The sequence below is a fragment of the Paramisgurnus dabryanus genome, chromosome 15, assembly GCF_030506205.2.
Source record: "Paramisgurnus dabryanus chromosome 15, PD_genome_1.1, whole genome shotgun sequence".
Classification (NCBI taxonomy): domain Eukaryota; kingdom Metazoa; phylum Chordata; class Actinopteri; order Cypriniformes; family Cobitidae; genus Paramisgurnus; species Paramisgurnus dabryanus.
In genome coordinates, this window is record NC_133351.1 from 11,581,180 (window position 1) to 11,593,456 (window position 12,277).

The following is a 12,277-nucleotide window of genomic DNA, read 5'->3' on the forward strand; positions in this document are numbered from 1 at the left end:
ATACTAAGTAAGAAAGTCCTTTTTTTTCTGTGTATAAACCATTTTATTATAGCCTATACTGTAAAAATTACTTTCTTATTTAGCATTTTTGTCTGTTTTTAGTACAAATATATAAAAATTCTTAAATCAAGATGCATTTTCTTAATAAACAAAATGACCTAAGAAATTAAGTCTAGTTTTAAGACAAAAATATAATATTTAAGTGAATTTGTGCATTTAAAAAAACCTTTTTTCTTAAACACTTAATTCAAGAAAAAATATAAAAACATTACTTATCCAATTGGCAGATTTTTTGGCTTGTTTTGAGCACAAATTCCCTTAACTTGATAATTTTTGTCTTAAAATATGACTTATTTTTTCATCAATGCTTATAAAGAAAATGCATCTTGATTCAAGATTTTTTTTAGATATTTGTCCTAAAAGCAAGACAAAAATACTAAATTAGAAAGTAATTTTTTGCAGTGTATTTATGATGACACTAATAATCCCCCCTTTCTTGTTAAAATTATTTGAAGCAATGAAACGTTGTAAAAAAAGATCTATAGAAATATATGTGACATGCATTGACTTTTTTTAAAGCTAAAGTGCGTAATTTCTGCATCACTAAACACAATTGCAACAACAATAATTTGTTTTTAATAATTTAATTTTCTGAGCATTCTACTTGTCTGCCCTTGGTTGGACAAACAGAGTATCCTGCAGTGAACTTATGCTATTGGTTATGCAAGTGTTCAGTTGGGTTTTCTAAACAAAGCAATGTTTTTATAGCGCCATAGATCAAGACTTTCATGGAAATCAGCCTACAAATGGTTTACTTTTAGCTGACTCTGCACATTAAGCTGGGAAGTAAAAATATTTTAACATAAAAAATGACACACTTTAGCTTTAAGACAGCGCAGACAAATGCACAGTAAAACAAGCTCAAAACACTCACAGCAGTACAGTGGAAAAGAAGTCACAATTTATCTTATTTGTAAATGAAAAGAGTCGAATGGGTCATGTGCATGATTAAACACATGCTTGAAGTTTGTTTATCAGCGTTATGTGCGTGAAGATGATCTGTAGTCAGAGGTTTACACAGTGAACCGTACGCCATATTAAAAACTGAATGCGGTCACATTTTTCAGTTGTTTGGCAGCATAATAATGCGATTTTTTCCAAGGTAGATATTGTACAGGAGGTATAAAAATAGACAAAAATAACAATCTCAAACAAATATTAAACAAGGCAAATACATTTTTTACATAAACACAAGATGAGCCATATGGGATGACGCGTGTACTCCAGGATGGTAAATGCATGGGAAGCAGATGGTATGGAAAAGTGAACCCCTTTGAAATGGGCAAGAGATATTCAGACACTAGTGGCACAGTGTTGGCTAATGGGAAACGCATTGTGAAGATGATGTTTTAGTTGAAACATGAGCTGGCAGGAAGACCTACTTGCATCGTGGTTTGTTAAGAGCAGTTATTGTGCATATCCCTTCATTCTGACAGTAGTAATCGCAGGGATTGGCCAGCTCATCGCAACGCTGGTTCTTGAACCCAGCCGTGCAGCTGCAAGACATTTTAGTAAGGTGAGGAGAATAATAAGAAATATAAGGGTGCATACAACTGAGAAAGAAAACTTGAATGGTTTGTGCAGCAAAGGCAAATCTTTTCAATGTGTCTGGCAAGTAGAAAGGTATACAGTTTTAAGAAGATTGGTCTATACATTTCTTTCCAGAAAAGCCAACAAGCGTAATGAAGAAACAATCGAAACTTACACTATTCTTTTATGTGAAATGAAATTAAACCATAATGTTCAGCACCTTTGCTAATCTATAAGAAGTTGTGGTTCTCAAGGACATTTCTTCATTTAATCTGTACAGTAAATCCTACATTAGTATATATGAGGATGATTAGTAGGCCGATGGACAAATTTGGCCAGGAGTAAACCCATGCTCTTTTTCAAATGACATTCTGAGATTTTTAATGACCATAAAGAGTCAGGACCTCAGTTTCATCTGAAAAACATATATTTTTTGACAGAATAGTGTCCCAATCACTATACTCGGGTGTTAGGACCCACCCAGACCACACATTGAGCCCCAAGTGGTGGTCTTACGAGCACAAGAGGTACCTCTTCCAACAGCAACCTGGGCTGTGTACAAAATGTGTCCACTCATTCTCTATTCCTTACTTTAGGTCACTAATATAGTTCATTTAAATGAGTTGAATCAGACATTTGAGCTCTCCAGAAGTGCTGCAATGTGGCCGGAAGACATGAGAAATCATTCAGTCCGAGCCTCAATGGACGAGTAGCAGCTAGCTTTGGTTGTACACGGGTGATTCTCGTGAAATCAGACTTATGAGGTGTCATGAAACAAGTAAGAGTATCAAAATAAGAAGCATACATTTACAAACATCTCTTCATGTACTATTTTGCACATGTTTTCAAATGACATCATACAAACCAATTTTGCAGTTTTTTCCACATTTAAAAAGAAATTTTCATTACCGCAACGTGCCCATGACTGGATTTTGGGTTCTTCGACATGGAAATATTTATAATTAAAAAATCTAAAAAATTAAAAGCTTTAGTGCATGTTATACTATAAACATTTACAGTAAAGAAACATGTGGTGTTTGGTGATTATTGGTAAATGTAAAGACAATAATAAGGAATATAAATGTGTCCAAGACCAATTTTCTCATCCTCCGCAACAATTTTCAATCATTGTTTAAGCCCTCAAGGAACTAACATTTAAAAAAAAAAATGTTGGAAGGGACATAATTGACTGTGACACTCAAGATGGCTACCAGGTAAGCAGTTCTAATTTTTTCTCTCCAGAAAAAAGTTGAATTTTTTTTGTCATAGTACCTATTCAACTTTTTAGTTCTCATTACCGAAACAGGAGTTTGTAAATGCATATATTTAATGTAATATGTTGCGGTAATGATAATTTTTGATAATGATTATCTAAAAAATTTAAATAGTTCTATAGGAAATAGTTTTTAAATCCTCTAAAAATAATGGTTAAAGTAAGTTCAGACCTTGCTAGACACCTTCTAAATCTGGATTTCGTGAGAATCACCCACATGCATTGTGGTGTTGAATTGTGGGGTTGAATGAGTGCACTCAATAATGTCCACTATAAAATGGATGTTTCATCAAATAGTGCACTATTTAAGGGGGCTTTTTTGGTCACAGCCCCAGCTTTCACAGGAGATCTCACATCCAGGCTCAATCCTATTTCAACTTCAGTCTTGGGCTGGAGGGTGATATGGCTGCTGGCTCAAATACTCAATGTTTTTTGTAATATATATTGAATGTGCAGAACACAGCTGTTTTGCAATTGTGTAAATGAAATGTTGTGTCAAAACTCAGTTGTCGCGACAAAATGGTCTTGTTTTCTGTCAGCTGTGCATGAGAATCAATAAGCCGCAGACATGTTGAGCTAAATCACTTTCCAGTCAATGTGATTTCTCTATGAATATCTTTGCTGCCTCATTTAGGCAAAGCCGAACCCTCTCCAAGAAAATATGACTTATGGCTTTAATAAGCAATTTACATTGCACTCATTTCAGGTTAAACACCATGACTTCTCGAGGAAGGCAGATTCATCACTCATGTGACTCAGAACTAGCGAATGAAATATTATGGAAAGCTCACAGAAAAAAATCCAGATGAGATAATTTGCATAGAAATGTATTCCATGCACTTCATTATGCCAGCCATTGCCACAAATGCCATTTAAACTACAATCGGAAATTTAGGTAGCAAAAAAATGACTTCTCAAAATGACCATTTACAACCTGTCTAGGTTTGGAGAGCAGTACCGGTGTAATGCTTACTAACCAACATGCTTGTGTTATGAGGGCGTCCTCTGTACAGTACAGTTTATGCCTTTTCTCACTATTATTAAATCTGATTGGATGGCAAGGACACAATATCCTTAAGCTGCAAAAACATGAACATTTTGGTTTCACTTGATTTCGCTGATCATCCCATCAAAATGAAGACATGACCTAATCTAAGACAGGTTCAGAGATTATATTATGCAGGCATGGTTCAGTAAGTGTCATGAAATAACAATTCATTTTTCCAGCATTTATGATTCTCAGGTAAAAAAAACTTTTCATTGAAACAAAATTGAAACAACAGAGCCCTGCGAAGCTAAGCATAAATGCATGAGAAAGCAACGTCTTAAAACCCTTTATCTTTTTTCACGGTTTCTAGTACACAGAAAGAAATAACTTCACCAAATATATGAAGGACAGATGAGCCAATATATTTCTGCTGATCATTGCTGACAGCTTTGTGGCCTCACTGCCTGTTACCCACATCATAAACACAAGCTGCGCCTGCCTCTGTCGGTTCCTGATCTTGCAATAGGAAAGCAGATTTATTTTTGACAAAACAAATTGTGAGCCTTTCTAAACGTTTCAAATCCTTTTTGCCAACCCAAACAGATCAGGACTCCAGCTGTCCTGGGGATGCTGCTCCAATATACACAAATCCACAGGGTGGAGATCCTGTCAGGATCATCTCCACAGTATTGCACATCTTTATTGATGCTAAAAACAAGTTGCCTAAAAAATCCACAGATTCTTTTTATGTAGGTACAGTTTCTGTATATGATTTACAGTGCCTACAGCTAAGGTCACATGACTTTACGTTCACTAATGTACTGAACTCTGTGAAGTGCAGCATTGGGTGCATTTAATGCATGACTTGTAATGTAGCACTTAGTTGTGTCAGGTGAAATTACTTAAAGGGATACTTCACCGATTTAGCATTCAGCTTTGTATCTGTAGAAACCCGGCAGTATTACTGAATGACCATGTTTCCCTCCATCATTTCCCCCTGAGAGGAGAGATATCTGCATTTTGGTTCTGCAAAAAAGTCCTCCGATGATGCAAAAATCGTCATATTACATCATCGGAGGACTTTTTTGCAGAACCAAAATGCAGATATCTCTCCTCTCAGGGGGAAATGAGGGAGGGAAACATGGTCATTCAGTAATACTGCCGGGTTTCTACAGATACAAAGCTGAATGCTAAATCGGTGAAGTATCCCTTTAAGAGTCAAGTACAGGGTGAACTTTGAGTTTGTTTGTCACAGACTTTCCATCAATGAAGAGCATCTAATAATTAACAGACGGTTTGCTTAATGTATAATGTATACCATCATTTTCATGAGCCTCTTTTATAAATATGTAGGTACAAAAATATATACTATAAAGCTGCTCTGCTACAATGCAAAATTGTGAAAAGCGCTGTAATAATAGCGCTATTATTTGATTTTAAAATTTTTCATTGAATTTTTTTTTTTTGCTGGTGTCATCTTGAGAAATAAAGGTAAGTTAGTAAAGAGAGACTGATTCTATGCAAGTACTCTGTTAGAAATAAAGGTACAAAACTGTACTGTATATTTATATGTGACCCTGGACCACAAAACCAGTCATAATGTCAATATTTTAAATACTGAATAAACAGGTTGTTTATTGATGTATGGTTTATTAGGAAAGGACAATATTTGGCGGAGAAAAACTATTTGAAATTCTGACACTTGAGGTTGCAAAAAAAATCTAAATATTGAGAAAATCACCTTTAAAGTTGTCCAAATTAAGTCTTTATCAACACATATTACTAATGATTAATAAACTATTGTTATATTTATAGTAGGAAAATTACAAAATATCTTTATGTAACATGATCTTTAGTTAATATGCTAAAGATTTCGGAATAAAAATCGATAATTTTGACCATACAATGTATTGTTGGATATTGCTACAGTACAAATATACCCATGCACCTTATGACTGGTTTTGCGGTCAAGGGTCAAATATGTTTTTTGTTCGTCACAAAAGTATTAAGTGCATGGCAGAAGGTTGGCTTGAAGCAACGTTTTTATGCTGAGATCAAAGTCTGTCTTAAAGGTCACGTTCTTTCTGATCCTATTTTTAAACCCTAGTTAGTGTGTAATGTTGCTATAATAGCATAAGTAATACCTGTAAAATGATAAAGGTCAAAGTTCCCTGCCAGGCGATATATTTTCTTTAAAAGAATTCCTCTACAGCGAACGGCCGGTTTGGACTACAGCCCTCAACTTCCTGCTTTAATGACGTCAGGAAAACAGTTTTTTGACTAAACTCCGCCCACAGGAATACGTAATTCGCCAGCTAGGCTAACGGCAAGCTAAGCTAAGCTGCTGTCGAATCACAACACACTAAACAATTTACACAATCAGAACTCGTCATGTATTTCTGAAGGAGGGACTTCATAGAACAAGGAAGACATCAGATGTTTTTAGGACAATGAAAACAGCGGTATACTGATAAGTAAATTGTGTGAAAAATACCAAGCTTTTTACACTGTAAATGCAATCAAAGCTTCAAAAACACAGAAAGAACAGGAGCTTTAAGGGTCAACAAGGTTTGATTAACATGTTGAAGTAATATTTTACATTTTTACATATTTACATTTTAACAATTTTATTTTTCAAATATTATTAGAAGAAACTGTAGAATAAGATCACAAATATGTATAAATCAATTAGAAAAAAAGAAATAAAGAAATGCTTATTACAGTGATTGATTTAATGCTTTATTTTTTAGCAGATTGGTGTAATGCTTTATGTAATTTCACTTAAATTTTGATTTTCATACAAAAAACTTTTTAGGCACTTAAGAGCTTGGCCTAATTATTCTTTGGTGCTTTTAAAGTCCTTCAAATCATGTGCCAGTGTACGGCCCCCCACTGGTGTAATTTGGGAGCCCATTGATGGAAAACTTATGAGCCTCAGACATCTGTGCAACTTTTCAAAAATGAATGGTAAGGCTTCTAAGGCTCTGCGCTGCGTGACTATAATAGCTGCGAATTGGAATTTGGACAAAAGAACGAGGCACTTAGTCATTACTTACTGGCAGAAGGGCAGACTGGTGTCAGGGTCCAGATGACAGGTGCCTCCGTTATAACAGTAACCATCACACAACTGGCAGCTGGAGGCGATTCGACCGCTGGTACAGCTGGCAGAAAAAGAACAAAGTGGATGAGTCAAAAATGGCCTAGTTGCATAGTATTTAAACTTTGTTGGCTAATCTATTTATACATACTGTACAGTATACTATGCTTTGTATCATTATGAAATACATGGATGCAAGCGTGATTGAAACTTTATTTTATTTGGATGAAATTACATTTCGCTGAATGTGCACAAATAGCAGCATGATATCAATTATGTTTAGCTGAAGCTCATCATTTGCTTCAGAGCAGAGAAATACAGAAGCGAAATTGTTTTTGGACAGCTATTTTGAAAGGTGAAGCGTGTTTTTCTGCATCACTAGCCCCAAACATAATCACTATGATGAATGTTTTTAAACAGGTTTTACAAACACTTCCCCTATTTTCCATTGGTCAAACAAATTGAAAGCCCCACCCCCAAATTCACAGCTTACGGTAAGCAAATGCAGCCATGCTGGAAAGGTCAATGATTTTGATACTGCCACAGTTTTTACACTTTTCATAGAAATCAAGCTAACATTTACACAAATGGCATATGCTTTACCAACCGAGCAACAGAAACACAATGATAATAGTCATTAAACATTTTATGTCTATAATTAGCTTCTTCTTAAAATAGCATATACTTGTTTACATGCATTAAAAAAAGTTTTACTAACTTGCAAGCGACTTCTCCTGTTTCTCCATTAATAATACATGGGGCTCCATGGCAACGCATGCACTTGTCAATGTCACACTTGATTCCTTCATAGCGTGCCGGGCACACGCACTCGACGTGTCCGGAGCTGGAGAGCGTGCATGCTTTGGAATGGACGCAGTAGTGATGACAGATGTCTGTCATGTAGAAAGACAAGCAAATAAACACAACAGATGCCCTTAATAAGGACATGAGGGTACATTTTCTTTCATAGTCTGTGCAAGTTTAATTAGAATTTGACAACGCTTTAATGAGACCACATCAAATATCCAACAGTACCAAGATGAAAATGCATCACCCCTTGGGTGCACAACGCTGAAAATGCATTACTGGTGCTTAGATTAAAATGTTGTGCTAGAAATTATAATAATAATAAAGACTTAATAACAGAGGAAATATTTTATCAGCAAAGCGCAGAAACACCTCAAGGTTTGTCATGGTAGAGTTAATGTGGCCTTTTTGGCACAGGTCGTTTAAAAGATAGGAGATGCCCTTTTTGCTTAAATATTGTGTTTTGTATTTGCTGCCATTTGTGGAGAAGAAACACCAAAAACTGTTATATTAACCACAATTGGTTGTAAACTCACTGTAAGGATTATTAGGAACACCTGTTTAATTTCTCATTAATTCAATTATCTAATCAACCAATCACATGGCAGTTGCTTCAATGCATTTAGGAGTGTGGTCCTGGTCAAGACAATCTCCTGAACTCCAAACTGAATGTCAGAATGGGAAAGAAAAGTGATTTAAGCAATTTTGAGCATGCCATGGTTGTTGGTGCCAGACGAGCCGGTCTGAGTATTTCACAATCTGCTCAGTTACTGGGATTTTCACGCACAACCAAACTAGTGTTTACAAAGAATGGTGTGAAAAGGGAAAAACATCCAGTATGTGGCAGTCTTGTGGGTGAAAATGCCTTGTTTATGCTAGAGGTCAGAGGAGAATGGGACAACTGATTCAAGCTGATAGAAGAGCAACTTTGACAGAAATAACCACTCGTTACAACCGAGGTATGCAGCAAAGCATTTGTGAAGCCAAAACACGCACAACCTTGAGGCGGATGGGCTACAACAGCAGAAGACCCCACCGAGTATCATCTCCACTACAAATTGGAAAAAGGGGCTACAATTTGCATGAGCTCACCAAAAGTGGCCAGTTGAAGACTGAAAAAATGTTGCCTGGTCTGATGAGTCTCAATTTTTGTTGAGACATTCAGATGGTAGAGTCAGAATTTGGCGTAAACAGAATGAGAACATGGATCCATCATACCTTGTTACCACTAAGCAGGCTGCTGGTGGTGGTGTAATGTTGTGGGGTATGTTTTCTTGGCACACTTTAGGCCCCTTAGTGCCAACTGGGCATTGTTTAAATGCCACATCCTACCTGAGCATTGTTTCTGACCATGTCCATCCCTTTATGACCACCATGTACCCATCCTCTGATGGCTACTTTCAGCAGGATAATGCACCATGTCACAAAGCTCGAATAATTTCAAATTGGTTTCTTGAACATGACAATGAGTTCACTGTACTAAAATGGCCCTCATAGTCACCAGATCTCAACCCAATAGAGCATCTTTGGGATGTGGTGGAACGGGAGCTTTGTGCCCTGGATGTGCATCCCACAAATCTCCATCAACTGCAAGATGCTATCCTATTAATATGGGCCAACATTTCTAAAGAATGATTTCAGCACCTTGTTGAATCAATGCCATGTAGAATTAAGGCAGTTCTGAAGGCGAAACGGGGTCAAACACAGTATTAGTATGGTGTTCCTAATAATCCTTTAGGTGAGTGTATATGTTAAATGCAAAATAAACAAAAAGTTCTCTCTAGAGATTTGACAAGTTTCTCAACATTCAACTTTCTTTCTTGTTTCTACTTGGTATTCCAATTATCTGAACAAGCAATAATTTTAGAAACATCAGGGTAAAAAAGCATTACACAAGAAATTATACAAATAAAGGAACACTAAAAATGATGGGTGATTTCAACCCATGGCTAAAATAAGTAAAATATGGACAAACCCAACCAAGTTGGTCTAAAGTCACCTAGAAAAGTCCATTGAATCATTCCAGCATTTTGTGTTGAAATATCCAAACATAAGTTAATTTAAACCCAGCAGTTGAGTTTGTCCATATTTTATACAACAATGCACAATAAAGTAGGCCTAAATAAATGGCACAAATATATTGCACACAATGTTGTGCAACATGAGAAGAGCTAATATTGAATAAAACATGGCAAGCGAGTTAATAGATGTGTACATGAATAAAAATAACACTGTATGTGTATTAATGATATTTACAGTAAATAAAAAGACATATTATTTGCATTTAGCTGTCTAGAGATTCAAGCCATTAAAAAAAAAATCGAAGCTCTGCGGTACTTACGATACAGACAGCGGTCACCCGTGTACTCTGCTAAACAGCGACACACTGGTTGGTTTCCAGTGCTGACATCACACGTGCCTCCATTCAGACAGTAATTATCACAAATCCGCCTCTCACAGTTAGGACCACTGAAACCCGTCGCACAGCGGCAGGTGGGTTTTCCTATAGTTTCACATTGAGAAAACAAACCAATAAAACAGATCAGCAGATTGAGATTGTCATCTATTTAATCCATTTTAAATGGCTGTTTATAATTACAATTGATGCTGTTTTTACACCCTGCAGATCTCTATTAGAAGGTGCTACTGAATTAATAATAAAACTGCTAATTCCTAACTGTGGGGGTTTCGCCCTTTCTGATTTTCTGCCGTGCCTTTAAAACATCCGCTGAGTTGAAACCTGCAGTAGGTCCAGCCTAGTTTTTTAACTCCCCATCCATCAATATCCACCTCCGTGACAGGTTCACAAAACAATCTGTGCCTCTCAGACTGTAAAGATCATTGATAATGACCTTGATAAAAATAAACAAAAATGGGGATATGTAGCAGGAACAGCAAGTGCTACTGTACACACCGTAGGTTCATGTGTGTTCAGATTCTGACATTTATCAGTCTGCATTTGTGCACCCTTTCAATGTTTTTTTTTTTGGAGTAATGAGGAAGTTTCGAGCTCTGAAAGTTACAAAATAACTTCATAAATCTCTAAAGATTTGAAAAAATTGTTTCCTTGTAATATGACCCCATTAGGCAAAACACACAGTTCGATTTACAATGACGAGCAAAGCAATCATTTTGTCAGTTCATAGGTCTATTGGCGTACTTGCTGTCTAATATTGGAAATAGCACCGCCCTCACCCATAAACAAATCACAGGAGAAAGTTAGAACATGTATCAAACTTCAATTTCTTTCTCGTATGCCTCATCAGTCATTTGATTGATCCAGATAAATGAAGCCGTATGACACTCTTGACTAAATTTAATTGAGGTGCAGACACAAACACTCAACACTGATTTTGTCGTCAGCAATCTCGTTTTCACATTTGGGACAAAAGTGCTCGGTGTTCAAATGAATGCTTTATTAAAACCAATCAGCTGCATCTTATCAAACACACTTGAGCACGCCTGTAGCCTCGAACAATTATAAATTATAAACATCATAATGAGCACAGACATATTTTTAGTAACAGATGTCTTCGTCCCGTGAAAGATTAAATTGAGTGCACTTGTATTGAAACTCAACATGATTTCACAGTAGTTGCACAAAGCATTTAGTAGCACTACTGAACCTGCAGACTTAAAAATGTGAAGGTGGTACTTAACTAGATTTATTCTCATGAACAAAAAAATGCAGCATTTAATAAAGAGGTATTAGTACGTTTGATTTGTACTCTATAACTGGGGTAAATTACTCGACATGGAGTCGTTTATTAACAAAATATGAGGATATATTCCTATGTACTGCTTTGTATTTATATACAGACAGCTGAGGGAGTTTCTTACCAAGAGGTGAACCTGTGCACGTTCCTCCGTTTAAGCAGTAATCCGCACAGTGGTTCACTTCACAGCGCTCTCCAGAGAAATTGGGCCAACAGTAACAGCGCCAGTCTCCTTTCTCATTGGCCATGCAGCGTCCTCCATTCTCACAGGCCGGTCGGCACAGCTCACCTTTATCATTTTAAAATAAATTAACGGGGAATAATGCATGTTTAAAGGGATAGTTTACCCAAAAATGAAAATGTTGTGTTTATTTACTCACCCTCAGGCCATCCAATATGTTGGTGAAATTATTTCTTCAGTAGAACAATAAAGAAGATATTTTGCAGAAACCTCAGTGCTCTGTAAATAACCTGCAATGTCTTGCCAAAACTGATCGAATGGCTTCACGAGTAGTGTTTTGTATTTGATGTATCTGCTTTTTGAACTTTCAAAGTGACGGAAAAAGTTTACTTGCATTGTATGAATCACAGAGCAGAGGTTCTGCAAAATTATTTTTCTTTATTGTTCTACTGAAGAAAAAAGTCACCAACATATCGGATGGCCTGACGGTGTGTAAATAAACAGCAAATTTTTATTTTGGAGAAAAATATCCCTTTAAATTCTTTTCATTAAATTCATGCTACTGTAATGTTGCAATCTATAACTTTTGCCTCAATATCGCCATCTCTGTTCAAAACATAATATT

At 36.3% G+C, this 12,277-nt stretch overlaps 1 protein-coding gene across 2 annotated transcripts in view; it reads right to left on the bottom strand.

The window, feature by feature from the left end:
• Positions 1-12,277, bottom strand: part of lrp1bb (low density lipoprotein receptor-related protein 1Bb) — a 379,953-nt gene that overhangs the window by 5,097 nt on the left and 362,579 nt on the right. For both annotated transcript variants that reach the window (XM_065251976.1, XM_065251975.1), the window contains 5 exons: positions 11,596-11,760; positions 10,097-10,258; positions 7,667-7,841; positions 6,908-7,012; positions 1,443-1,556 (listed from right to left, as the gene is read on the bottom strand). In XM_065251976.1, the coding sequence (XP_065108048.1) occupies positions 1,443-1,556; positions 6,908-7,012; positions 7,667-7,841; positions 10,097-10,258; positions 11,596-11,760 (721 nt within the window). The remainder of the gene's footprint in view (positions 1-1,442; positions 1,557-6,907; positions 7,013-7,666; positions 7,842-10,096; positions 10,259-11,595; positions 11,761-12,277) is intronic.